General features: G+C 40.3%; 1 protein-coding gene across 26 annotated transcripts in view; it reads left to right on the top strand.

Annotated features, from left to right (window-relative positions):
* LOC109639029 (diacylglycerol kinase zeta) overlaps window positions 1–27,758 on the top strand; it is an 80,963-nt gene that overhangs the window by 24,971 nt on the left and 28,234 nt on the right. For 6 of the 26 annotated variants that reach the window (XM_069520466.1, XM_069520469.1, XM_020102268.2 and 3 more), the window contains exons 2-26: window positions 241–1,492; window positions 4,325–4,433; window positions 4,526–4,621; window positions 5,639–5,716; window positions 6,095–6,205; window positions 9,042–9,098; window positions 9,209–9,277; window positions 9,604–9,675; window positions 9,804–9,920; window positions 10,441–10,512; window positions 10,863–10,961; window positions 11,543–11,625; window positions 12,006–12,066; window positions 12,176–12,289; window positions 12,468–12,605; window positions 13,103–13,181; window positions 13,291–13,346; window positions 13,963–14,025; window positions 14,148–14,221; window positions 14,392–14,503; window positions 15,359–15,445; window positions 15,564–15,676; window positions 15,835–15,935; window positions 19,181–19,260; window positions 19,513–19,557. In XM_069520466.1, coding sequence (XP_069376567.1) covers window positions 465–1,492; window positions 4,325–4,433; window positions 4,526–4,621; window positions 5,639–5,716; window positions 6,095–6,205; window positions 9,042–9,098; window positions 9,209–9,277; window positions 9,604–9,675; window positions 9,804–9,920; window positions 10,441–10,512; window positions 10,863–10,961; window positions 11,543–11,625; window positions 12,006–12,066; window positions 12,176–12,289; window positions 12,468–12,605; window positions 13,103–13,181; window positions 13,291–13,346; window positions 13,963–14,025; window positions 14,148–14,221; window positions 14,392–14,503; window positions 15,359–15,445; window positions 15,564–15,676; window positions 15,835–15,935; window positions 19,181–19,260; window positions 19,513–19,557 — 3,114 coding nt within the window. In that variant the 5' untranslated portion in view covers window positions 241–464. The remainder of the gene's footprint in view (window positions 1–240; window positions 1,493–4,324; window positions 4,434–4,525; window positions 4,622–5,638; window positions 5,717–6,094; window positions 6,206–9,041; window positions 9,099–9,208; window positions 9,278–9,603; window positions 9,676–9,803; window positions 9,921–10,440; window positions 10,513–10,862; window positions 10,962–11,542; window positions 11,626–12,005; window positions 12,067–12,175; window positions 12,290–12,467; window positions 12,606–13,102; window positions 13,182–13,290; window positions 13,347–13,962; window positions 14,026–14,147; window positions 14,222–14,391; window positions 14,504–15,358; window positions 15,446–15,563; window positions 15,677–15,834; window positions 15,936–19,180; window positions 19,261–19,512; window positions 19,558–27,758) is intronic. The other 20 variants (XM_069520484.1, XM_069520483.1, XM_069520480.1 and 17 more) reach the window with 11 other exon arrangements.

The following is a 27,758-nucleotide window of genomic DNA, read 5'->3' as shown; positions in this document are numbered from 1 at the left end:
GAACCAGTGACGTTTCAATGGCTTGAGTGACTATGAAGAAAGCAGCACTGCATCAGTGATCCATTGATTCTAGATAAAAAATGATTTTATTTATGGAATTGTTAGTAGTAATTCATTTGTTATACATGTGAAGGAAGTATTTATTGTATGAGTAAGCTATGTACTAACAGTTCTTTGTTGATGTCATCATTATGGAACAACATCGATTTAATTTACAACTCAGCCTACTTGCCCCTTCAGCATTTCTACAGGATGACTGGAGACAAGGAGGTGGACTAGCAGGTGAACAGCAGATGCTGGACCATCGTCTGATACTGGCTTGCATGGACAAAACCCAGTTGTCATGGATACCATCTGCTGTCACATGGTTACATAAACATCATCTGAAATTACATGTGACTGTTAACCTTTAATTTGGACAGGAGATTGGCACATTTTTAATAACGTCCACATTGCAGCAAGTCATGATGGATTTCTTCTTCCAACGGCGTTTTGGTTATCGCCGAAAAAGACCAGAGCGCCCCGCAGTACGTCAGCCTGGTCCTGCTGTTCAGACCAGTAAAGCCAGGAGGCGCTCTAGTGTTGGTCTGCCCTCTGTAGCATTAGCACAGTCCAGACGTTCCTCTGTTGGTTTACCTCCAGTTTGTGCTGACCAGCGCAGGCGCCCCAGTGTTGGCTTACTGGTGGCCAGTGGGCAGAGGCGGCGATCAGTTATAGAGCTGGGATTGACAAACAGCAGTGAAACATTTGGAGATTCTGGAAAAGAAGCAGAGAGAGGAGATGCAGCTATAAAGAGAGGAAGAAGAGCAATTCATCATAAACCTCACCATGCTCACCGAGCCTCTGGAAGCGCCTCCTGCGTACATCATGGGTTACCGCTGCGATATCGACGTCCATCTAAAGTCAAATCCATTGAACCTCATTTACTTGGATCCTCTATGTTACTTGCAAGTGTGGTCCAGATGGGAAGAGGAGTAAAACAGAAGGAAGAGGAAGAGGAGGAGCTGGATATTTGCCTGTGCTCCTTCTCTGAGTCAGATGGAGAAGAACAGAGCGATGAAGAAGTGGACAACAGGAATTCAAATGCAACAGGAACTCAAATGCATCTAACCCAAGGTGTCACTATAAAAAACATTAAACACCGCCCCTTGCTCCGCCCTCCTCGCTGTCTCAGACGAAACTCCTCCCACCTCCTCCCAGCAGACTCTGTGTTTCACAACAGTGAAACTGGTTATGGAGTTTATGGTCGATATAATCGACGGAGTTCTAGTCAACCTTACCAGACTTCAAATAAACCAATCCAGACCTCCACGACCAGCCCCAGTCTGGGTCAGCTGGCCTCAGCAGGCCTGAGCTCTGATCCTGGGGCTGCTGAGACAGATGTGACCTCCTCTGGGTCTACGCTGCATAAAAGCTGTTCTTCACCTATTGGGGGACACAAGGGAACCATATACTACGATCCTTATCTGGATACATGGGAGAACTTCCTGTCGTATGTAATACACACGCATGTACATATACACTGTGTAATTTGACACCTTCTGATTTAAAATTATTGTCCTAATTCATGGTCTTGTCAGTCTACGAGGATGTAGCCTGCATAGACCAAGTAGTCTAGTAGAAATGATACAGTGTGGTCTGGTCCTAGGGATTTCTTATTTATGGCACCATCTTGTCTTGGTCTTATCATTGCATTGTAAGTAACTTTGAGCAGTACTTACTTCTTAGCTAGCTCCTTAGCTTCATCGCCAATACGCAGTGAATGTTACATATTGAAGGAGGCTTCAAAATGGGATAGCCTAGTTGCGCCACAGTGATGCAACCAGTCTTCAAACGCAGCCTGCAAAGGACACATCCCCTGAATAAGGACACAGTATATTGACGACTGTCTTTATCTTGATTTGGGATCAGATTCTCCTTGTACACATTGGTGCTGAGAGGCATTTGTTTGTCAAACTGATATCTCCATTTCAATAAAAAAGTATTTCTTTGATTTGATCTTGCCAGTCAGGGAAGTATCTGGTCGTTTTGCTGTATTGGATATTTAAATGACCTCGAGGTGGACTCTGTATTTCTGTAAATTATCCTGAAAACTAAAACCCAAATTTCAGTGGAATTTCTTGCGGGTATACATTGCCCATATTCTGTTAGTGGTGACCCCCTGACTTTCCCCGTATTGACGCCAACAGGCAGAAATGTCAAGTTATCTTATAATCAAAAGCAGATCTGTCACATCCATGCTTGTCAGCTGATGACATGTTAAAACTTCAAAATAGAATATTTGACCGTAATGCTGTGCATCCCCTTGTGACAATAGAACAAAAACCAAATCAGATGGAATCACTATGTCTTAGCAGGTTGGCAATTCATACTGAAATATATTCAGGAAAAGGGCAAATTTTGGAACTTCTATTAGGAACTGTAAATCACCATAAGAGGAAGTTTTTACACACAAGTATGAGCAAATCCCTTCAACAGTTGAAGTGTTCATTATTTCCCCTACTGATTCTGCTTGAAACAGAATGAGGGTCAATAATGCTATAAAAGGTATTAGATGTGGCTCCTGTTGCTGCTGATCATCCATCATATCTCTTCAAAGAATTCAGTAATGTGCTGTGCATACTAGTGGAGGTGATGGGCATTATGGGAAGAATGGTCTCCATCCCGGTATTATTATATTTCATATTAAAAAAGCAGCACCATGTGACAGTTTTACATTTTTGTGCAAGCAGGTGAATGCAAACAGTTTTTCACCTTTTTTCATAAATGAAAAAATACAACCATTTGCCCATTTATATTTGCCTTTCAGGGTTTCCGGATGATGGTCTTACCATGACTTTCTTACCAGACAGAGAGAAGTTCTTCGACCACAGTTATTTTCATAATTATTTACAGACCCGGTGTGTAATTATACAGCACAGGCACATAACAGCAATGCCTGCTCTCCGCTCTTATTTAGAGAATGCCCTGGAGGTTCGTGGTCTTGTGATATTCAACAAAGGGACTACCAGGAGCATGAATTGCTTTTATATGTGGGTAATATATAGTTGGTCTCCACACAACCTGCAAACCATCCCCTTGACAATGGTTTTTTTATTTTAAAACTGTCCCATATATCTTGTTTCACAACAAAAAGCACTAATCAGAGGTTCCTCTTGGAAACAGGCTGCTGTTAAAACGGTCCGTCATAGGTATGGTTCACCTGGGTATTAAACATGTACACAACATTAGGAAATTGCCGACAGTCTAATCTCCAGATCACTGAGTCCCCTTTACATAACTGGAGTAAACTGAAAATATCTTTATTGGGTAGGGTTCATTTAAAAACAATTATAATCCCTAAAGGTATCTCAATGAACAATGTTACCAACCCCCCTTGCAACACAGCTTCTAAAATGGCACAATAAATCATTGTTATAATTTTAATCATTCAGGGGAAATGTCTCTCTGTAATGGCACACAATTATATTCTACTTCATTACTTCCTTGGGGGGTTTGGTGTCATTGCTTATTGTCACTTGCACATTTGTCACTTGCCTTTTCACAAGGTCTGTGTCTGGGTCAATTACCTAAGAGAAGATGCTTTGAGTGAAACACGATCACATCTGTCATCGTTTTGTTATAATCCAGTTTTAGAAAGTTGGAAAATATGCTGTTGTGTAAAAAGTAAATCTCTTTCAGACTGAAGCATCGGAATGGTAACGATTAGAACATTAGAAATCTGACGTGAAAGGGTTTGACTCAAAGATGTTCTCTTGTGTTTCTTTTGACAAAAGGAATGAAATACAGTCTGCCACATTCCAGTTTCTGAAAATATCTCCAGCGCAAATTAAAAGACAATACTTGCTCTTGTAAATGTTTAGAGCAAAAGTACATAGACCTACAAATCTACAGCTGTGTGGTTACAGGAATCTGTGGGTTCAACTGGCCCATGCTATCAATATATACATTTATATAGCTCTTTACTAGTCTTGATGACCATTCACAGCCCTTTACAGTACACACACATTTATACAGTGCATCTATGAGCAGAAGATGAATACAGAGGCGTTTCATGTCAAGTTCTCTCATAAATCAAAATCAGTAGAAGATTACTGCAGATCTAATGTTTCCATACAAATACATTTTCATTATTTTACTAAAAGAAGTTAGCAGTTCCAAATTCCCCAATCTGTTTACTAAAAATCAAGAAAACCAAAGTTTACTGATAGGCTTGTGTCTCTGCCTTCCCCTGCACTGCACCATACTAGGAGATTAGATTTTCATGAGACCTGGCTCCACACTTTTCTGTCTCCAGGACATAAAATGTGTTTGTGTTTTTCAGGAAAGCCATTTCCAAGTCTGGCCTGCACCATCTGCCCTGTCAACCCAGCACATCATCTCTGAACAGGACCGACTCAGAATCAAGTATCCGCAGTACTCTGGACTGGACTGTAAGTCTTGGAATGAAGCTTCTCATGTTTTGTGACGGACATGATTTTCCATTTTCTTTGCTCCCCTGAAACCTCTGTGTTTGTCACTTTAGGAATCAGCTGTGTATGGAGATCATATCTGGTTTGAGACGAATGCGTCCGGAGATTACTGTTACGTGGGAGAACAACATTGTATTGCCAAAGCACTGGTTAGTATCTCCCTCTTATTTTCCCTGTTCCCCTCCTCCCCCTTTGTCTCTCCCCCTTTGTGTTTCAACAACACAGTATTTGGCAAGTTACAATGATTTGCCAGTGTGTTAAGGATAATGTGTGTTTATCAGAGTATCAAGTAGCATGTTGGATTTACAACTCAAACCATTGAAGGGTGGTCCTTACGATGGTTGACTGTTAAAGGCAGTTGAGAGTTTTGAAGGAATTAAAATAATGAAGATAAGAACAGATAATTTGTCACCCTCAGGAGAGTGGACTCTAAACAATAAATTTGTCCAAGAGGGGGCTCTGAGAAAACTGGATATTCTGGATAAATGCAGCAGCTTCACATTTGGTAGATAATTATTTGGAACGGATGGGTCTGGTAAGGTGTTTTTTATTAGAGAATGTTTGAAGCCAACAGTATTTAAACGTCTCATGAGGAAAAAGGACACAAATATAACTCCAACAAATAGGTCTGGCTGAGACCAACCCCGTTGTGGAGCATGAAGGGCGCACAATCATGCCATTGGGGGGGTTTTTAGCAGCAGGGACAGGGAGACTGGTCAGAACTTAGGAGGGGTTGAATGCAGTCAAACACAAAGAGAGAACATGACGTGAGAATGTGGTGACAGATCAGCTTTTGTCCCGACAATGGCCTGAAGCCATCAAGCCAAGACAACCCTCACAACCTTTTCCTTGAGAGGACCAGACAAAGTCAAGACCTAATAAAAAGATAGATTTAATAATTTACAAAAATGACCTCCAAAAACCATTATGTCATATCAATTCTCTCTGTGGTGCTTTCAACATCCTTCTTTTACAGTACAATACTGACCCCAAGTGGTGAGAGATTGTACGACTGCGATTGCTTTCATTTTAAAAATCATCAGATCATAAAACTAATTAAACTCATAAAACGATTATGTTCTTAGTTCTTGTCCCTGTGGTTTTCTGTTTTCTTACGTAAAAATTCTCATGTTCCCTCTCTCTCTCTTTTTTAATTCTCTTTCCAGCAAAAGTCTTACAGTCGAAAGAAGTGCGCCGCCTGTAAGATAGTCGCCCACACCATCTGCATAGAACAACTGGAGAAGGTAATATCACTCTCTATGTTTTCACTGTAGGGAATCAAGATGTTCACCGTGTAAACGTACTTAATGGAGATAAGAAAAAGGTGTAAGACATCAGCAATGACAGACAGACAGATAACGGTGGATAAGGGGAATAGAAGAAGGATGTTTAAAGCTTTATTCATGTGGGACAAAAGGTGATTGAGGCAAGAATAAAGGAGGATTACATTTTCCCTTCTCAAGGATGAGTTCAAGTTCAGAGAGAAGTGGAAAGGAGGATTACTCTAAACCCTCAGTCGTGAAGGAAATCTAAAAATGGGCCCAGGGATGGTTGCTTTTCATCTAATAACTGTTCTTTATTTATTTCTCATCACATTAAATTAATGTCGTTCATTTCTGAAGCAGTGGACCGCAGGTTATCTTGAACTGTCCCTCCTGTCTGACCTGCAGTTTCCCAGCTCTCAGGCCATTCTGTTGGAGGCCACCCTGCCCCTCAGTGACCCCAACTTTAGAGTGAGATGCACAAAACGCCGCTTTCTCTCCTCTCTTCTCCTCTGTGACCCTCAATCTGAATCTGAGAGAAATCCGCAGAGCAGAGGGGGGTGTCTGCAAATCACTTCAATCCATTCATGATGAAAAATTATGATAGTGTTTCCTCCAGGCCGGAATATATTTGGTGCAATAACACAGCAAAGAATATTTATAAGTGGTTGATAAAATGTCTTCAACACAGATAATAATTATTCTGTAAAGAATCTAATCCACTTTTAAAATGAGTGAATTGAATTGGAATTTTATCAAGGTTGGACACACCCTCTGAACAACTTTTTTCTTGATTTTTAGATTTTTAAGTCTAATCTTTGTTTCTACATCTAATTTTCTTGTTGATCAAAGCGGTTCAATTATTCTCTCTGTTGGTTTAATGCAGCACTCACACAAACATATTGGTTTAAAGATGGCTGGGTCTTTGCCCCATGCTTGGTGCTGGTGTGATCATCATAACAACAATCGATCAGGGTTTCCCACTCAGAACACACAACATAGCTGGGTCTCATGTTAACGTGCTGTCCCTTGCAATGCTGAAGGGAAGGACACAGGAAACCATCTGTGCTGATGCTTGAAAACTTTAGCTTTTCCCAACTTCTGCTGCATCCGACGCTGCCTCCAGTGCTCCATAAGGGTGGAGGAGATCTCTGGGAGCTTTATGATATTTAATGAAATCATGGTGGAGGCAACAGGACTGGTCATGTCGATGAAAAACACAGAGAACGTATATGCGGCGATTCAAAGTCTTCATCAGGTTGGAAACTTTAACCAATTCATCATTATTTTGTGTCATCATTGACAGCTACAGAGTTTGATGGCTGTAATTGTTGTACCCTTATAATGTGACACGTTGCATTGTGGGATAGTTAGCAGAAAGACGTGTACATGCTATGGACATGTGGTTTGGATGATTTTTAAGGTTTACACAGAGAAATTGGACATTTGAATAGAATAGGAGACAGTTGACTCTTGAGATGGTGACGCATCATAATGACGAAGGTTGAATTTAAACACACGAGATGTTCGCAGTTGTGTCACTTTTAACGACAGTGCTGGTTGGAATCATGCTGCCTGTACCTGTGTCTCTACATGCTGGGAGATGGAGAGAGCAACACTTGCAAAGTATTTCACAAAAATTGCACAAAGAATTTATTTTAACATCACCAAGGAGGCTAATCTATGTTTCCAGTGACCTTGACTTTAAATCAAGTTGCGTGACATTTGTGAAGCTGCTGCGTGGGTTCAGACCAGAAGTGTTAGTCTTTGTGGCACTTGCACATCAGTGATGAGGAGGTTTATGGTTTGTCCCCCCAGAGAGACTAGAGACTTAAAACAGGCGTATCATAGCAGATATAATATCAAACCTTGAAACCCTCTCATTTAACTGGAGTGCAGCCATATTGGTAATTGATTAATTACACATCCTCTGACTCCTGGTTCATGACCTTCGACCTCTTGTCTTCCTTTTCCACCACCACACCGTCCCTGTGACCAGTGTAGGGATAAAGTCGTCACTGTAACGTCATTGCTTTTGGGAATAACTAATAGTTAATAATTAACTAACTAATAATTAATTAACCTTTTTAGATTAGGTATATATATATAGTTACAACTACTGAAATGTAATGATTAAAGCAGACAAATGCAATCATCACCTGACTCTTTGGTGTCACAAGTAACCAGAGCGTTTTCTCATTAAATTAAATAAGTCAAAAGTAACTTTCTTTAATGACTACTTACTTTTCATGTAGTAATTGTTAAAGACACTTGGGTATTTTTTGAAATAAATAATCAGCAACTGTTACACCACTCGCCTTGCTTACTTATTATTAAGAATATGTTTGGCAATGAGAGATTCACGTTTCTAAAAACATGTTTTCACTTTGTCATGGCGATCCGATTGATGGACAAACAACTAACATCACATAAAAGTGAAGCAGTTGGAAAACTTAATGGAACCACTGTACACAGATGATATTTTTAATTTGAAAGGAGAGAGGCAGCAGCCTGTGTAAACCCATTTGATCACCATGGTTACATCCTCTTTACAATTAGTATTAAACAGAGCAATAAAACACTTCCCTCTGTGCAGTGTTGATTGGTTTTTCATGGGAAGCATTACAGGCTAAAACTCCCTGTTTGTAATTACTGTGTGGAAATATTATTCAATATATATCAAGTATATTCAAGTCTGACACATTTCAGATCATTTCGGTGAAGTCTCTGGTGCTGTGAGCTGTATCCCTCGTGATCACATTAATCGTGTGAATGATCAATGGGCAGCTGTGGATAAGGAGGTAGAGAGGGTTGTCAACTTACCAGACGTTCGATCCCATCTCCTCCAGAACCCCAAATTTCCCCTGACGGCTGAGCCGACAGTGTACAAATGGTGTGATGGGAAAAAAGTGCCCTTTTAGCAGCAGTGTGTGATCAGATGAATGTAACTGACTGTAAAATGTTTTGACTGACAGATAAACCTGGAAAAGGGCTGTATAAAAACTTTGTTGGATATGAGAAACACCTCCTCTGGTTCTTCTTTTCCGTGCACTCTTTATTACTGGGGATCATGGAGCCTGCCTCTTTGCCACAGAGCCACACGTCGTTTTCTCTTTGACCTCTTCCTCCTCAAACACGTCATACCTGACAAAGATCACTTGAAATCATTGCAATCATACTGGTGCATCCGTGGGATAGCAGATTTCAGTTTTTTCAGTTTCTACTGTGGTCCTTTCAGCAGATTCACAAGCCCAGTTATCATCCATGTTCTCACACCTGCCGGCCTCGCTCTGCTCTTCCTCTTCAGATAAATTTCAGGTGTAAACCATCTTTCAGAGAATCAGGCTCTAGGAACATTCGAGAGGTGAGTTCTTGACTTTCTTGTTGTCTGGCATCAGAACATTTCTCTTTTTTTACATTGTTTTTGTTGTCTTATCCTAAATTAGCTTTTGTATTTGTCATTTCTGTGTTCAGCCCATTGTGGTGCGTCATCACTGGGTGCATCGGAGACGGCAAGAAGGCAAATGTAAACAATGTGGGAAGGTAGGTGGTCATTCTGAGAGGATTCGTGTTTTGAGCATCAACTGTTGCTTATCTTGCTTTGGTAAAAACATTACGGCGTGGGCCCCGTATTTAAATGTGCAGCAGTGGCTTCAATTTAATATTACGCAGCAACTGTGACAGTCCACGAAATGTCCACTAAATGTAATTTTTTTTTCCAATAAAAGACTGAAGTTCTTTCTGGATCTTTGCTAAGAGTCTGGCAACATATTACACCTGTCTCGCTTTGATTATTGATCTACTCGTCGATTCCCAAAGGTTTGTCATTAGCAGAGCAGCAGAACTTCTCTTCTTGTTTTTATTGGCAGGGCTTCCAGCAAAAGTTTGCTTTTCACAGTAAAGAGATCGTTGCCATCAGCTGCTCCTGGTGTAAACAGGCTGTGAGTATGAGTTATTCCCTGAGATAAAACCCTGGCACTTAACTTAAGCTCAACCATCATTTTCATAACCCAAATGATGGAATTTCCATTAATAAATACATCTTTTTGTATTTTGTGTTTCCCTACAGTACCACAACAAAGTTTCCTGCTTCATGCTGCAACAAATTGAGGAGGATTGTCCAATCGGAGCTCACGCTGCCCTCATTGTTCCGCCCACATGGATCATCCGGGTCCGACGCAATCAGGTAACATTGCCGTCAGTCAATCTGTTTAGTCATTACAAGACTCAGAAACAGCGATTGTCTTGTTTCACATTTATACATGAATGGTTCTGTGGAATCATTTCTCAAAACAGTTTAAGACACACTATATTATTTTTAGTGTGTGTGTGTGAATGTGTGTGTTTGTTTTCTTTGCATTCGTGTTGAAAAGTGCTATACAAATACACTTTACTAACTTAATAACGTTTCTATTATAGAGCAGTGGAAATTGTTGGTTTAGTCCTGAAAAATGTCCTTGTTCATTTATGTTCTGAAAACAGAAGAGGAATAGAAACTGCATCTTGTTAGAGTCCTTTAGATGTGAAGACAGGTATTTCTCTTTCAACTGCAACTTAGTAGAATTTTAAGTACCTCATGGAAGGCAGCAGGCAGACTCCAGCGAGGTGTTCAGTGTCATATGATGTTTTACTGACCTCAGTGTGTGATGATCAAAAGGACGTGGATGTGTTTCAGCCAGTGTCTCTGTCTCCACTGTCTCCAACAGTCGTCTATGAAGTCGAGTAAGAAGAAGAAGAGAACGTCGTTCAAGAGGAAAAGCAGCAAGAAAGGAGCAGAGGTCAGTGTTGCACTGTGTGATGAGATGACTGTGTCTCTGTCTCTGCCACCGAACAACAGATCCTTACGACCCATGTAAATATAAAGTATTTAAATATAAAGATGATGATGGTGAAAACATCACTAAGATTATTTTATATGACATTTCTGCCAACAGATCTGCTCCACCTAAATCTTACACACTGAACCTTTAAGTTGTGCGTGAAGCTGTTTTTCTACTGTATGTGTTGCTGGTAATTTGCACAGAACTGCAGATGACAGAGGGTTCAATGTTTGGCTTGGACACCAGTTGCAGGTTAGACTGATATTCTGTCGCAGAGTCTCTGAGCAGATTATCCTTTGTTCTGACAGGAAGGACGTATGTGGAGGCCGTTTATTATCCGACCCATCCCCTCAACACTGATGACGCCTCTGCTGGTGTTTGTCAACCCCAAGAGTGGAGGAAACCAGGTATTCATGTTGGAAATAAAAAGAATAAAAGCAAGAAAGAGATATATAAGATGACATCACAGAAAGCCAAGCCTGTAAAGTGTGTTTTAAGTGATTTTAAAGAATACGCAAGCCTCATTTCCTCAGGCAGGTCGTGTCAAAGCCGAAGGGTCCTGATGCCAGACGAAGACGAAGAGTAAAATCTTAAAATCAATTCTAAACCAGACAGGGAGTCAATTATGGAAGGAAGCGAGGATTGGGCTGATATGTCATCTTTAAAGCCGATGCTGCATTCTGAACGAGCTGGAGGCAGCTTTTGATTTCTATCTGAGAGGAGGGAGTTACAGTCGTCGAGTCATAATGACTGGATGTTCTCCAGGACAGAGTGTGAGAGCATGTGTATGTGTTAATGACATGAAGGACGAGAGGTCAAAACTGTAGCAACACAAGTTGTATGAAGAACAACTTTATTGTCAGAGGATGACAGACTCTGTCCCACTGAAGTGATGATCCAGCCTTAGACATTCATCTCCTCCCTTCATTGGACTGTTTAGTTAGTTCAGTGTCATGTTTGATGTCATGTGTGTTTATCTGTCTCACAGGGAACTAAGATCATGCAGTCCTTCATGTGGTATCTGAACCCAAGACAGGTGTTTGACCTGAGCCAAGGAGGACCAAAGGAGGGGTAGGTCTCTCTCACACACACACACACACACACACACACTTTTAAAACTCTGCATAACTTAGAATTGTAATAGAAGAATGACCCACTGCAGAGCTCCCTGTGTGCGATTTGCACTCATGTATATCCATGTGAGATTGTGTATATCTGTGTGCAATCTGTAAAGGTGCTCAGTGGGTAGAGCAGGTCGTTCCCTAACCAGAAGGTCGGCGGTTTGATCCCCGTCTTTCCCATTCCCAATGCTGAAGTGTCCCCCAAATTACCTCACAGAAAAAGTGCGGTCCACGGAGGCACTGAATGAATGTGTGTGTGAATGGGAAAAATATTGGTCATCAAGACTCGACAAGTGCTAAAAAAATACAGACCATTTAATTATCTTGTAGCCTGGAGCTGTATCGTAAAGTCCACAACCTGAGGATCATGGCCTGTGGAGGAGATGGCACTGTGAGTAACGCTTGCACACACACTTACACACACACACACACACACGAAATTAAAAAGAGAAAAGGAGAAAACAGGTGTACTGTGAATTAAAAGAGCATGTTTAAACCAGGTGGGCTGGATCCTGTCTTGTCTCGACGAGCTGGCATTAAACCCTCAGCCTCCTGTTGCCGTGTTACCACTGGGGACAGGAAATGACCTCGCTAGGACCCTCAACTGGGGAGGGGTGCGTACAAAACTGACAAACACAACCCGCACACAACTTAACTATATGAGGAATATATGAGTCCAGTCACCTGCTGCTGGAAGTCTGATTTTCTTTTCACCGTCCAACGTTCACCTCACTTTCACCTGTTTCATATGTCATAAATAACCTTGTGTGTGTGTGTGTGTGTCTTTTCCAGGGCTATACAGACGAACCTCTGTCTAAGATCCTGTCCCATGTTGAGGATGGCACTGTTGTCCAGCTCGACAGGTGGAATCTGCAGGTGGAACCAAACCTCAGCGCAGCGGCGGAACTGGACGAACAACAAACTGATAAGGTCGGTGCACGTACAGCACGGAGTCTGAAACTGTCTTTATCTGTATCTTAGGTTTCTACGTGCACATGTTTCTGTGTAAGGATTTAGTTTCAAAATTGTGTGTGTATATAGATAGTGTCCATTCTTTCCTATAAAAGTTGCTCGCTGAGTTTATGCCCAAAAATATCTTAATTTTTTGACCCATAAAGCATTTGCACTGTCGTCCTCTAGCAGGTGAGCTGGTTGAGGCCGCCTCTGGCTTCCTGTTGGCTCCGCTCACACATTAATGTGAAAAATGTATTTTTACAGCTGGGAGAGAAAAATAAACTTTTGTCATGAACCTGGAAGTGTCAGTGTGTCAGTGCCACTAGCAAACCACAATATTTTCTTGACAAGCACTTTACACTATGGCAAGATGGGATTTTTAACCCACACATATCGTGTGTGTGTGTGTGTGTGTGTGTGTGTGTGTGTGTGTGTGTGTGTGTGTGTGTGTGTGTGTGTGTGTGTCCTCTCAGCTTCCTCTAGATGTTTTCAACAATTACTTCAGTCTTGGATTCGATGCTCATGTGACTCTAGAGTTCCATGAATCCAGAGGTACCCTGTCCACATTATTACTGATGTGTAAACATTATAGTAACATTTCTCATTTAAAATTGTGAAGTATATTTATCAAGTGATTTACTCTTGTCTGTCATTGTTTCAGAGGCAAACCCAGAAAAGTTCAACAGTCGATTTAGGAATAAGATGTTCTATGCTGGGGTGAGTTCATGTTAAAGATCAATGTTGTAAATATGGCATCCTCTGTATGTCTGCCAGTATCCAACAATTAATTAAAGGGGTTCACGAATTTGACCCGGAGACACCTTAATGGAATTTCAGACTGGTTGGCTCAAGGAGGCCCCAGCCCCACGACAAGACGATCTGCATTTATACATCATTCTGAATACATGAAGTAAAATGATAACTAATGTCTGAAGTGCAGATATTTGTAGATCTGAGAACTGTTTCTCTCTCTTTCCACACAACATCTGTGTCAAAGCAATTGAGAAAACTGTAAAGCAAATCCAGCAGCGTGAGGAACTTCCAATGTTAGTGTCCTATTGTTGTAGCACCTGTGCCACCGACATGTTCTAAAAGTTAAACTCTCGACTAAAGACCAGTGTTACCAGTGTGTTGCTGAAAGATGCAGAGCTACACGATAACTCTGCTGTGGTGACAGTTGTAGTTTGGGAACACATTGTGTCTGTGACTTTGCCCGGAGGCGGTGGAAGATAACCGCATCCAACTGTGGCTTTATTTAATGATGCAGTCCTCTGAGAGAACCCTGCTCGTCCGCCTGCCTGCTTACCTGTCTGTCTGTCTGTCTCTCACACAGACAGCGTTCTCAGATTTCTTGATGGGAAGCTCCAAAGACCTGTCTAGGCATATCAAAGTGGTGGTGAGTAGCTGTCAATCAAGTACGTAGCTGTCGGTCTGAAACACTGAGTCACTTTCTCTCTGCTCTTTGTCTCTTTCCCTCTCTGTCTGTCTGTCTCTCTAATTGTCTCTCTCTGTCTTCAGTGTGATGGGACTGATTTAACATCGAAGGTTCAGGACTTGAAGCTGCAGTGTCTGGTCTTCCTCAACATCCCCAGGTCAGTCAGTGCTTTACTTACTTTATACCATTCAACTCTTAAAGGTGAAAAGCAAACTCATTCTGGGGAAGGAATGAATGTGTGTGAATTTCAGTCAGCGATACTTATGATGGAGTCTTGTGTGTGTGTGTGTGTGTGTTTGTGTGTGTTTGTGTGTGTGTTAACTTCAGGTACTGTGCGGGCACAACACCTTGGGGAAATCCCAGTGAGCATCATGACTTTGAACCTCAGCGCCATGACGACGGATACATCGAGGTCATTGGATTCACCATGACTTCACTGGTACGGAGCTCTCGATGTGACATGGTAGCCGTGGTAACAAGGGCCCATAAGGGCAACATATGTTGTATTAATATACTGTTTAATGTGATGCAACTTTATGATGACATGTAACATGATGACATCGCTGTTTGCATCGTCAGAACCTAAAAAGAATTTGATGTTGGTCAGAACTGACGTATCTTCTTTCTTGATTCAAAAATTCAAAAGTCTTTTTGTCATAGGGCCACTTAAAAGTTTAAAAAATAATTCTTAATTTCGAAAATGAAGACATTATATCATGAGAAAAAAGTGGTTATATTACAGAGAGTATGCAAGAAACTGAGTCTATTCTGACAACACAGACTTGGATTTAATCGTCTCTTTTGTAAGGTTGTCATTGGTTCCAATTTTTGTCTTTATTCTCTTAATATTATGATATATTTTCCTTATTTTATTCTATATTTTTATTTACGACTTTATTCTTGTGATATGACTTTTTTCTTGTAAATTGACAACCTTTCCCCTAATATTACGTCTTTATTCTCAAAATCTCCCCTAAAGTGGCCAAAGTTGCAATATTTTCTTTCCCAACTTGGAAAACATGAAAAAAAAAAAGTCATACTTGCTGCGCAGTGGGAGGAATAATTTTCCCTCCAGATGGCCAGACAAGTTTTTGAGAAATTTTGGAAAGAACAGCAGTGAGTTGTGGTTTGAAATAACACAGGATTTATCTTTCAGAAAAACAGATGCTGTGCTCTTAAATGTCACAATGACACAGTCAGACAGATGGAGCCAGAGATTTAAAGCATCAGAAGTTTATAAATTAAAATATGTAGTATGTAATAAATAATCATTTGTGTGTGTGTGTGTGTGTAGGCTACTCTCCAGGTTGGTGGCCATGGCGAGAGGTTGAACCAGTGTAGAGAAGTTACGCTCACCACCACTAAGCCTCTCCCAGTACAGGTACACAGACCGTTACACACTATGAGCAGGGGTCCACTGACAACCCTGTTATATTAATGATAGTGACCATTATGATTATGATGCTATTGATTGATCGGTTGGTATTTATTATGTTTAGGTGGACGGTGAACCATGCAGACTTGCTCCCTCTGTCATCCACATCAGCCTCAGGAACCAGGCCAACATGGTCCAGAAAACCAAACGACGGACCTCACTGCCACACTTTAATGAGTAAGAACCCCCTTCACACACACACGCACACACACACACGCACACACACACACGCACACACACACACACACACACACACACACACACACTGAATCTCCATCTATCTATGAAAAATATGTCATTTTGGTGACCCTGTTGTGTTGCTGTTTGTGTGTCAGTCAGCAGCCGGTCCCAGAGAGGCTGAGGATCCGAGTCAGCAGGATCAGTATGACCGACTATGAGGTTCTGCACTACGACAAGGACAAACTACGGCAAGCATGTAAGGACACACACACCCGCTCACGTCCATGTACACAGTGCTGCCAAGGATCAATATGGGTTGTATTTTTTTAAACACACTTGGAATAAAAACCTGAAGAAAAAAGTCTACACGCAAGACACATGCTAAAGAGAATCCTACAGGAACCACTGAATGTGTCTTAATGTTGTATCTTATTGTGAAAAGCCAAAATCCATCTTGAAGAATTGTGTTATCTTTATTTATGACTGTTGAATATGAAGTATGCATAATAACTTCCACATAGATATGTGTAGACACAAACATGATATTTAATGATATTTAAATCTTAACAAGAAAGATTTATTCGGAACAAAAACAAAAAGCAGTAGGCTTAAATACACAACAATGCTGTGTGGTGTGGATCGCTCTCAGTCTCAGATTTTAGATGTGAAAAGACGAATGTGTCATCACATGCTTCACACTCGGCTGCGTGTTGCTCGTCAGTTTGTGGAAAAGCTTTGTGCCACCGAGTCAGACGTGGAGCTGCCTGAGTGACGGCAGCATCTTCAGCTTCAAGTGGGGAATGATTGGAGGGTGGAGCAGTGATGTGAAGGTCAACGAGATCATTTTCAGCTGTCCCTCCATCCTCTTCACTCACGCACGCTCGCACACACGCTCACCGGCTGTTGTTTGAGGAATAAAGCAGATGAAAGCTCCCTGTCTCTCATTAGGAACAGTTGCACTCAGCTGGTGTTGCAGCAGCACACACACTGACACACAGTCAGGTTGTGTTCAGAGTGTTGACACAGGGTGGCACTATTTCCTTTTACAATACTCTAAACAGCATGTTTTATAATACTGGTAAAGTAGACATTGTTATTTTTGTTTCTCTGTTTTGCACATCATCTATCCTGGGACTTAAGCCTACGTTATCTGTGGTTGAAATAAATATATATGGATACATATCTCACCCTAATTTACATTAATAATTTAAAATCACATGTTTTGTTTTTTAATTCCAAAATGCTTTTTTTCCCCCGATCAGCTCTAAACGATTTTTATCTTTTTTGAGGCTCATCCTTTGTTCTAACTCTTTGAAGTTTGCCCCTCCATTATGCAAATCAATCACTGCTCTCAACTGGTGGATGTGCAGCACTCGGGGAGATGGTAAAAATATGTCTCTTGCCCCGAGGCCAAGCTGTTCTGCTGTCTCAAAGCCGAATCTCTCACTGCGCTCCGTCCTGAACATGAAGCGATTATATAAACTCTTTATTGACAAGGATTTGGATTAAACCTGTCAGAAGTACAATTTTCTTATCATGTAAGAGGTTTATTAACAATTTAACAACCAACTAGGACTCTTTTTTTTTTTTTTTACAACAAACCCGGATTTCTGATTTTCAGTCACTTAGAGATTTTTAAAGGACAAAAGAAGCCGATGTCAGATTTCTGATGAGAGGGCCAGTGAATAAAATGAAAGACATATAAATTCTAAATGCTGTAGCAGGACTGTCTTAGTAATAAAGTAATATAAATGTATACATGTCTTCATGACATACCAATTGACATGAAAATGAAAAATATAATATACATACGGTGTTACATTTATAAAAAGGAAAAAGAGAGAAGTCACACACACAGATACAGAACTATTAGATATCTTTAAATTGACTTGATATAAAGCTTCTTCTCCGCATAACTGACCTAGTTGTCAACCACTGACTTGTAAACAACCACAAATAAACATGTATTTTATTTGACAGTTTGAAATACAAGGGACAAAATTAAACTTGTTTTCTACAAGAAGTTGGACGAATCTGCTTTTCTTCTTCTAAGTTAAAGTATCATTGAGTTTCCACTGTCAAAGGGAAGATACCCTGATCTGTATCATACTCAGTCTTTATCATCCTAAATATACACAGGTTTGGTTAAGTCCATAAATCATCAGCTTACTGTCAAAGTAAATCCTCTGTCATGGAGATTATAATGTTCAGTTTGCATTTGGTTTAACTGTGTGATCACTAGTGTGTGTTGCCTTTGGTTCCATTACACAAATGAGGACAGACTGGCCATTATAACCTGAATGAAGGAGGATTTATTACAGGTTGTATTAAACTGACCTGCATGTGTTCCTGGTAAACTGTATGTACAGAGTTTTATTGCACATTCTGGGAATATCTGAATTTATAATTCATTTTTCCTTGTTTAAATAAGGAAACGTTGCTCTGCTCCGTTCACAGTTTCAAATCTTTGAATTAAGAAAAAAGCAAACAAGCGACACTAGAATCTGACTGGTTTTCTGTTCATGACGCTCCTGTTGTTTACTCCTAGTGGAGCCTTTGTTTTCCTCACAAAGGTATTTAGTATCAGTGAGAGGTGTGTGAATGCGTCTGTGTGTGGGTTCAGGATCTCCTCGCTCGATTTGACAGCTCTTCCAGCACAATGAGCCGTGTGATGCTCAGCCAGCAGCGGTGCGTCGGTGCGTCGGTGCGTCGGGCGGACGGCCGGCCCGCACTTCCTCAGGGAACGCGGCCTCCATTGTTCCAGCGACCTACGTTGGCTCATTGATGACGAGCCAGCTTAGTCAGGCTCATTTGGTAAAATAAAAGACAGCCGCGCCAACATCAACCTGGCTCTTCCAGAGCTGCAGTTTTACAGCTATATGAATTGGAAGACCATGTTAAGTTCCTGTATTGGCTGTGATGCTGAGCAGTGATGGTGGCAGCAGAGACGTCTTTGTTGTGCTGGTGAAAAGCAGCCGATCGATTCACCGGCATTGAAAAGAGAAAACAACCTGTGCCAACAGCAGCAGCAGAGTCCTGTGAAGTCTCTGTAGCAGCAGGGACATGAGGACGTGCACATGATCAACACTGTTGCGTACACTAAGCTCCACAGCTGCATCATCACCCTTTTTAAAGACCATTGAATCCACCTTGACTTGTAATTTGCCCCTGGGCATTGAGTTGCTCTGGTTCTGACCTTATCAGCTGTTTCTTTCTTTCTTTCACAAAGAGAAAATGTTCAACCATAACACTGCTGTGTTTCTGTGTCCTGCATCACTTGAAGAAGCAAGATTGAATATCAGTTGACGTGTCGTTGTTGGTAATTTTTAGTATTTTTTTGGCCCTCTGTGCTGCTGGTTGCCCCAACCATCATTTATTTAATTACATCTGGAGTCCCGTGTCTCTGTCAAAGCAGAGTAAAAAGTCGCCGTGCTCTCCGGGCTGGACCGTGTGAAGTCAAAGTGCTGCTGGATAATTGTCTTGTTCCTCTGTATTCTCCAGCCATTCCTCTGGGCCTGATCGTGGTTCCTGGTGACAGTGACTTAGAAACCTGCCGAGAACACATCCAGCGCTTGCAGGAGGTAAGACGGAGAGGGGAGGGAGTTAGAGTGGAATGAGATGAAAAGGTCATGGTTCTGTGTCATTGAAAGAAAAGAAAAAACGCAGTGACACCAAGAAGAGAAGAAGCATGGAAAACTTTGTTTTATTAATTGGAAGCCAAACCAATTAAGTTGTGTGTGTGTGTGTGTGTGTATGTGAGTGTGAACCCTAACTCTCTTAATATTTGGCCTATTCTACTTTCTATCCTCCTACACTTGTGTTGTCTTCTCTAGGACTTCTGCTCTGTCCATCCTCCCTGTAGGTGCTTGGGACCACAGGTTGGTAGTTGTACGTTTGGAGTTCGCAGTGTGGTTTTTGTTTGGCTCAGAGGCACACGGGAAACTAACAGCTACCACTCACACTTCTGATTACAACATTGATCACAACAGTCAGTCACTATTTTCTGCAGCTTCGACAATCACAGACAAGGAGATGAAAATAAAGTTAAACACACAGAACAGACATTTTTCGAAGTGGATATCAGAGGGAGCACATCAATCAGTCAGACTATTCCTGTTGCACTTTTCATACAAACAGTGCAACACAAAGTGCTTTACAGGATAAAAGCAATAATAACGACGCCACCCCTCTACCCACCCACATCCATCCATAAATCCAGAATAGAAAGGGAGGAAACTCTATTGTACATCTCATGAAATTCAAATGAGAGAACACCAAAGTCAGGTAAACAAAACAGATAAAAAGTTGAAATAATGAAATGCCAAAAGAAGACTTTGTAAAACCAGATACAAAATGCAAGGTAACAAAGTGGAAACAATTCAAACTAAGTTAATCATTAAGCAAAGAGAATAAACAAATACAATAGAAATAAAAAAGATATATCTGTATAAATATAAGTCAACTTTGATATAATGTCCTCACAGACCAAAGTGCAAAAACAGTTCAACCTCATACATGATATAAAAACAGATAAAGGCTGCAGAGGTGTGAGTGTGTGTGTTGCGTAGACATAAAAGTAATAAACAGATTAAACGTAATAGCAGATAGAATAAAACAGTGGTCAGTGATGTAGTTGTCTCCATATGGTTACTGTGAATAATTCGGGAAGTTCAGTATATAGCATTGCCACTGTGCCGCTGTAACTGTAAAGACTGTATACAGACAAAAGTATGAGTATATATTATTAGTGTAATAGAAATATTTTAATTTCAGAAATTGTATAATAGTTTAATAATAAATACACTGTCAAAGTTTAATGTAATAGGATATTAAATGGACTGTATGTACATAACAGAAAACAGAAAGCAGTCGGGTTAAATACTGAACAATCTGACCAGTCACAGATGAAACAACTCAATAGGGTCAAAGCAGCGCATTAGTGTTTAACAGATGCTGTATACCTCACTCTCATTAGCTAAATGGTAAATTGACTGTATTTATATAGTGTTGGTCTCTTCTAGTCTTAAAGTGCTTTGCAGTGCTATTCACATATTCATGCAGAGCTTTGTTTCTCCACATCATGCAGACTGAAGGAGATAAAAAATATAAAATTGACTCAACAATATCGAACCAACAATTCTACTTGAACAATTTTATCATTAAAACTACAGCTAAATAAATATGCACAAAAAACAATTCACTACAGCAGAAACATTTGACTTAAGGCCCTTTCAGATAAAGTTTTTTTTGCTATGTGATGTTAAACTTTGTGTTTCCCTGTCCCTGACATGCATGGTTATTCAGCCCAGCCAGTTTGACAGACCCGACCTGGCTGGCTCATTTGTTGGGGATACAGTCTCGGATGCAATCAGCTATCATCTGAGAACAAATTAATCTGTTTATAGAGATTAGGTAGGCTTTATCCACACTCAACACATTTTTAAACAATGTTTTAAGTCAAGTCTGCAGGTCAAGTGGGTTTTAACAGTTTGTTGTAGATAGGGAAAATGTGTAAACGGAAAAAACCTTGCCACAGCAAGCATAGGGCTGTGCGCTGAATGCCTTGGCCGAAACTGCTTTCTATCTGAAAGGGCCTTAAAACGGTTAGTTTAGTGTCCGTATATTGTTTTTGTAGTTAGCAAACAAGACAATATATAATACCGTAAAATAATGTGGACAAAGTATCCCCAAAGATTGTTTTTCTGCAAAACGTGTGGGCAACATCATTGAGCATGGAGAGAAACATTCATTTTGTGAAGCTCCTGAATGAAGCTTCCTGTCTCTGAATCCAGTGGTGGATTCTGATAGAAAGGTAACACCTGACAACAAAGCTTTGAGACTGGCAGCTGAAGACGTCTGTTATTGAAGGCTCTAAATGTCCTACCAGCATGAAATCCTGCTTTATATTCCCCAAGCACACACCCACACACACATGCACCAAAAACACCCACACACAAACAGAACAGCTAATGCATTACACACTAAACACACACAGATACACAAAAAAACATGTTTTAAGCATCAGGTAAAAAAAACAAAAAACACCCCCTTAGTCTTTTCAAATCCCAAGAAAATCTAAACATCCTAAGTTTTCACGGTGCTAGAACACTCATTAAAATGTGCTTGTTACTGTTCATGTAGCCGCTCCAGCTGCACAGTCAGTCTGCTACCACATCCACAACTTGGGTCTAGTTTCTCTAGTTTTGACCAGCATTCCTCTCAGTAATGATCATATTGCAAGTTAAAAACATATTGCAAGTTAAAAACTGAGATCTGGTAACACAGTGATGTAACTGAACCCTTCAGAGATGCTGGGAACAAACCATCATGTCACTCAAGATCCACCAGACCTTCACCAAAATATGATCAGGTCTAAGAGCGATCACATAACCCCCTTGGTGGAGGTAAAAAAAAATTTAAAATATCAATTTGTTGTTGTCAGCAGTAACATATAGACATGAACCTGCAAACAGGCCAATAAGCAAGCTTGTACTTTGTACTAACAGCATTTGTCAATTTTATTTCTAAAGTACATTCAAAAAAACTTGGTTGCTTTACACAGTAAAAGGTACAAAAAGAAAACAGCAATACATAATATATCAAAAATACTAATGATAAAAAATAGAAATCTGCTGGGATAAAAACTTTCTCGACTCGAAAAGTAGGGCAAAGAGAAGAGATGTGCTTTTAACAATGATTTGAAGCGCGCAAGAAATGAACTGGGAAGTTCAGATCCATTCACGATAAACTTTCCCAAATATTTCCAAAATCCCAGAGAGAGAAGCAAAGGGCTTGAAGTCTACATCTTAAGTTACTTCACTTAAAAACAAGTTTAAATATCTGTCACTGGTGTAGCATGTGAGAAATCTCAGGTATTTCATGATATTAATGTCCTGCTCACCAGTTACTGCAGAGAAGTGGTGAGGAGAAACAAATGGACCTTTTTAGACCTTTGTCTAATGTGTCAGATCCTAAATATCACATGAGCATTGCAGCTCTATCATTATGGTGCTTTCATCATGTTGGAACAGTCATTATGGAACATCTCCTAATAGAGACCCGTGGTTGAAAAGGTCATTACCTTAGATAAATGAAAGGAGAGATGTTACGGATGTCTTGACGTGGCTATATTCAGCCAAACTCAGTCCAGACAGTGGCTCGAAGATCCAGTTTCACACTCACTGAACTCAAGACAAAAGAAATGGATCTACATGTGTCGGACTAAACACGTAAAAAAGAAAATAAATAGCGTAGCACAGACCTCTGAACAGATGCCACTGATAGAGCCAGCATGCAGCCATGACTTTGTCAAGCAAGTCCAACTTAACTTCCTGTTCTGCCCTCGAAGCGATCTCCAAAGTGTTTTATGTCTGAATAGTCTCTATGCAGCAACCCCCTTTGGTGGGCAACCGAGAACTCCTCAGTCAATCTGCTAAAGGGTAGCCAGGGCTTGTTCTTTTACCCGGTGATGCTGGCTAGGCTTTTTTTTGGGGGGGGGGTCTGAGCCACCTTTCGAAAACGTGATTGATCTTCCTTTTGAAGCCTGAATATCAGCAGGGATCATAGAGTCTGTGTTAGGTTACCATGTTGATAGATCCAGGCCTTGAATGTTCATGGAAGCCCTGATCTTCTTTAGCTCTGTCAGATCTGACTTGAAGACCTTGCCCGGGTCTTGGTTGATGTCCTAGAGACAGCTTCTGTCACAAAACTTTATCTGGATAAAAACTAAATCTAAACCTGATGTACCGTGTTTCTGGAGACCCTGGTCAAACCCTGGTGGCTCTGGTGGTCCTGTTCAACCCCCAGGGGGCCTCTTCACTCTACTCTTGGTGACCTAAGTTCCAAAGGACCCCCTCAAATTGTACCTCAAGATATACAGTAATACTTTTATGTAGATTACTGTGGAGCAAAATAAAACAAGGCGACTTCATGATCAGAAACCATGACATGCTCGTCAAAGATTTTAAACTTAAAAGACCAATTCCGAAAGCCGTCCAAACATTTTTACACATGGAGAAACCATCTTTCATTTGCTTTTGATGATCCCTTTTTAATCATGCTCTGCTGTCACCAGTGATGTGACTGGCTGAGAGGCGAATGACTCACCACCCCTCCCTGACTCAAATTCCACTTCACTCAAACTTGCTGCACCCATTAGAACTAAGCAGACTGAAAGAGGGGGGACCGACAGAAACTCTTTCAAGTGACACTATATTACACTTATTAGTTTCCCTCATGTGTCTTGGTGTTACTGCACATTGCATGGACTGTTGTATTTGAACGTCTGCATGTGTGAGACCTTTGCTAAGTGTATTGATTGTATAGTGTGCATCTATATTCTTTTGTTTGTGTTTGTGTCGCCAGCTTTATTGGTGAGTTTACCGCATTGCTACCTGTGTGTGAGTTGAAATAATGAGGAGGTGGTTTATCCTGATCAGTGAGGGAGAGTCAGTTTTCGATTTTCCTCAGTTAAATTACAGGGTTAATCCGAGTTTCTTTCTCAAGGTCCCGCTATCGTCAGAAGTTTGAAGCCTTTTCATTGTTGTGTTCAGTAACAGACAAAGAAAATCTATTAATGAATGTTAGAAATCCAACTCAAACAACTAGTTTATTTTGATGTTGAATTGTCTATAAAATCAAGTCTTGCAGTACCAGGATGTTTTTTTGCTCATTTTAATTCACAATGTACCACACTTAATAAAATAATACACAGAATGTCAGTGTCATCTGCACAAAGGAGAAGGTATTTCATATTAATTTGATTTCACAGACTATAGATTTTAAGGATTAATTAGTCCCTGTGCTGCGGCAAAGTATGAGCTCCATTTATTACATAAACTATCCCTATTTCCCTCATGTTCATCACAGGCGGTATGATTTGTAAGAGAAGCTGCAGCCATAACAATATTATTTTATATCAACGGACATAATTCAGGCAACTCAGCACAGTGTAGTTTCTGTCAAATGAAATGAGCTTTATGCTGCTTCATTTGAATGAACCTCCCACCTGTTTGCACCTATTACACCCCTGCACCCTGTGCTTGTGTCATAAATGCGCCCATGTAGGCAAAGCCAATTTCAAGCTCAGGAAAATACCAAACGATTAGAGTGCTGTGCACGCTGGTCGTTGCACCGCTACAAAAATAATGCTCTCAGTGTCATGTTATCAAAGCTTTAAGCCACTGAATTCAAATGCAAAGCAGGTCAAAGAACTTATTGGTTATGCACCATTTTTGTTTCACCCAAACATTTTTACAGATATTGCCTTAATCGAGGTGAAATGTACACAACAAGCTACAGATGCAGGATCAGATGCTGGAAACCATAACTCTTTACAAACTGTTGGTGAAAGGGAATTGAAATGAGGATGTGGATGTGAAGGTATCCAGAGCACTGGCTTTATTTATTTATATAACTCGGAACAGAGAGCATCTTCAATATTGAGTATTATTTACGCCTTTGTCTGCGTGAGTGTGTACAAAATAACTGTACAACTCATAGACAGATTTTCTCCCAGACTTACATTTTGAGATGATTAACTTTTGCAGGTAATTTTTGAAAGGTCAACAAAAACATAATTTTCCAAGATATCACCGCAAATAATAGTGAGACAACAGAACCAATCAAATGATGTCAATTGAGACGTCATTGAAAGGCATCACAAAGGGACAGAGATTGAAATAATGGATTAACATTAGCAATCAATTACATGAGAGACTACCTTTTAGATGACCCCTTATTTAGACTCACCAATGCTATCACCATATGAATGACATCATTATGAAATGACATCATTACAAGATGAAAACGTTGTTACTAACTTGTAAGATAACTTCTAAAAACATTACCAAAGATTGAAGCAAGTGTGGGTCCAGTGTAGGCAGTGTGGATGAAAAGCCACCCTGAGGTCATCCAGTACATTTTCACACCCACTCCTCTCTCTCCTGGGACCCGAGAGACACAACTGAAAACCCTTTTCTTTAAAGAACATTCAATCACTGGCTTAGCAGGAGAATATGAATAAAACTGCTGCTTTTAATACTTTTTTGAAACATCTCTGGCAGTATCTTGTTATAACTGGCCAGTAACAATCAAAGATGACCTTGTTCAGATTCTTTGGAATAAACATCATCTAGTGATGTAGGAGAGGGAAGAGAAGCAGCTCACCTGCTCACTGCTCCCGTGAGTCATTCTCAAGGACTTTTCTTTTTTCCTGTGTCCATTCCTTTTCGTTCTGACCTCTCAGTGGCCGTGGGGACTCTGTACTCTCATGCTCTGTCACCTTGACGTGTGGTGTGGGGATGAGGCTGCTGTGCTTTTACAGCACGGTGGTCTATAGATATATACAACCTGAAATGTGTTTGCACATGTTATTTTAAAAAGCTCTGCTTTCTAGAAACTGACTTTAAGGAACAGTACGTATCGTACATTGAAATTTTAAATGTTGTTAAGCTGGGTGCTTACACTGTCGCAAATGATTCCAGTTGTTTTCAATCTGGGAAGTCTATCATTTCAATCAAGGTCAATCAAGTCAGTGACAAAATGGACTTCAGAATACACATTTTCATGACACACTTTTTTAATAATTTCTGGATATGTATATATTTTTTGATGAAGGATTAAAATCATAACATGTTGCATTTTGCTCAGACTTAATTCTATTTATGTTGGTAACGTGTGCAGGCACAAAAGTCGTTCTCACACAAAACAGATTGCGAGTGACAGATTAATGTTAAAAGATGTACTGTCGTACTTGATAATGAGTTTTTAAGACAAACATTTTGGCAGCATGCATAGTTTCTAATTACTCTTTGTGTTGTAGTTCTTTCTCAGTAATAAAGATACTAAAACACTGTACTAAAACTACAAACAAGACCAATGTGTCTCTGCCTGTAGTTTGAGAGATAACGTGACATATCATCATCCATTATTCTCTACTTGGCTACTTTACCTTATCTTCAATTATGGGGAGGTTTAATTAATTCAGAGACTGATATTTCCTCTGTGGTTCCTGACATAGGTTTTAAATTGAATTCATTGTGGTCTTAAAAAGATCTTGAAAAGTCTTTGTGTTGAATTTGTGGAACCGTGTCACTACAGTCAACAAGCTTGTATTGAATATTAATTTAATTTAACTTCCTGTTGTATAATGTAGGTGTGTGAACTCCAGGCTATGTCAGTACACTTCATCACTTTAGGAAGTAGTTACATTTCCAATAGTGTGCAGAGGTCAGAGGTGAAACCTTCCGACAGAGAACACAGTGAATTGGAGAAATTTGTCTGCTAAACGTCAGTGTTATTGTTTTTCGCATCAGTGATATGTTCTGTCCACATTAACAACACCAGTGAAGAGTAATTGTGCTTAATCCAGCAGAACGTTGTTTGCTTTTAATTCCCAGGCAAACATGTTTGTGGTTTACTCAATGATTCACACATCGGCACAATGCTGAGAAGCAGAGATAATCCCATTACAGAAGTACATGTAAACGCAGTGAATGTGAATGCAACTCTTCAACATGTATTTAAGCAGACACCGTGGATGAGAGGAAACTCTGTGTCTCTTCTCTTTATGTGGATGTCATGTTCCCACATGCTTCATCTCCCAGAGAGCTTTTCATCTTGCTATTCATGGGTCACACTTATTCTACCAATGTTATTTATAACACAAATATACTACTTTTAAAAACTGTATGTGTTAGATCACAGATACTAAGAAGACGGCTCATGAGTTGTTGTCAGACTTTGTGTTGCATAGCAACCAAAGTTATGTAACATTTGTTCGCGTGCTCGCTGGTGACTGATGATGCTCGCTGGTGCATGAGAAGAAAAGCTTATTTCTGATGATGGCTGTATCTGTTCATTGCAGGATATTCAGTGGGCGACAGTGGAAAAAGTGTGGTGGCTTGTGAACTGCTGTTGTGCAGCCTGGGATTTGCCCTTTTGTCCAACCCCATCTTGATTATTTTAAAACCAGATGAGATTAATGAGATTGAACGCCTAAACTCATTCTAAAAATATTTACTAATGTTATAGATTTAAGTAGAAATACAAGTGAATTTTCATTTTCGGGTGAATTATC

This window comes from Paralichthys olivaceus, chromosome 24, assembly GCF_024713975.1.
Source record: "Paralichthys olivaceus isolate ysfri-2021 chromosome 24, ASM2471397v2, whole genome shotgun sequence".
NCBI lineage: Eukaryota > Metazoa > Chordata > Actinopteri > Pleuronectiformes > Paralichthyidae > Paralichthys > Paralichthys olivaceus.
The sequence above is the reverse complement of the archived record's forward strand: the minus strand, read 5'-3'. Positions and strand labels throughout refer to the sequence as shown.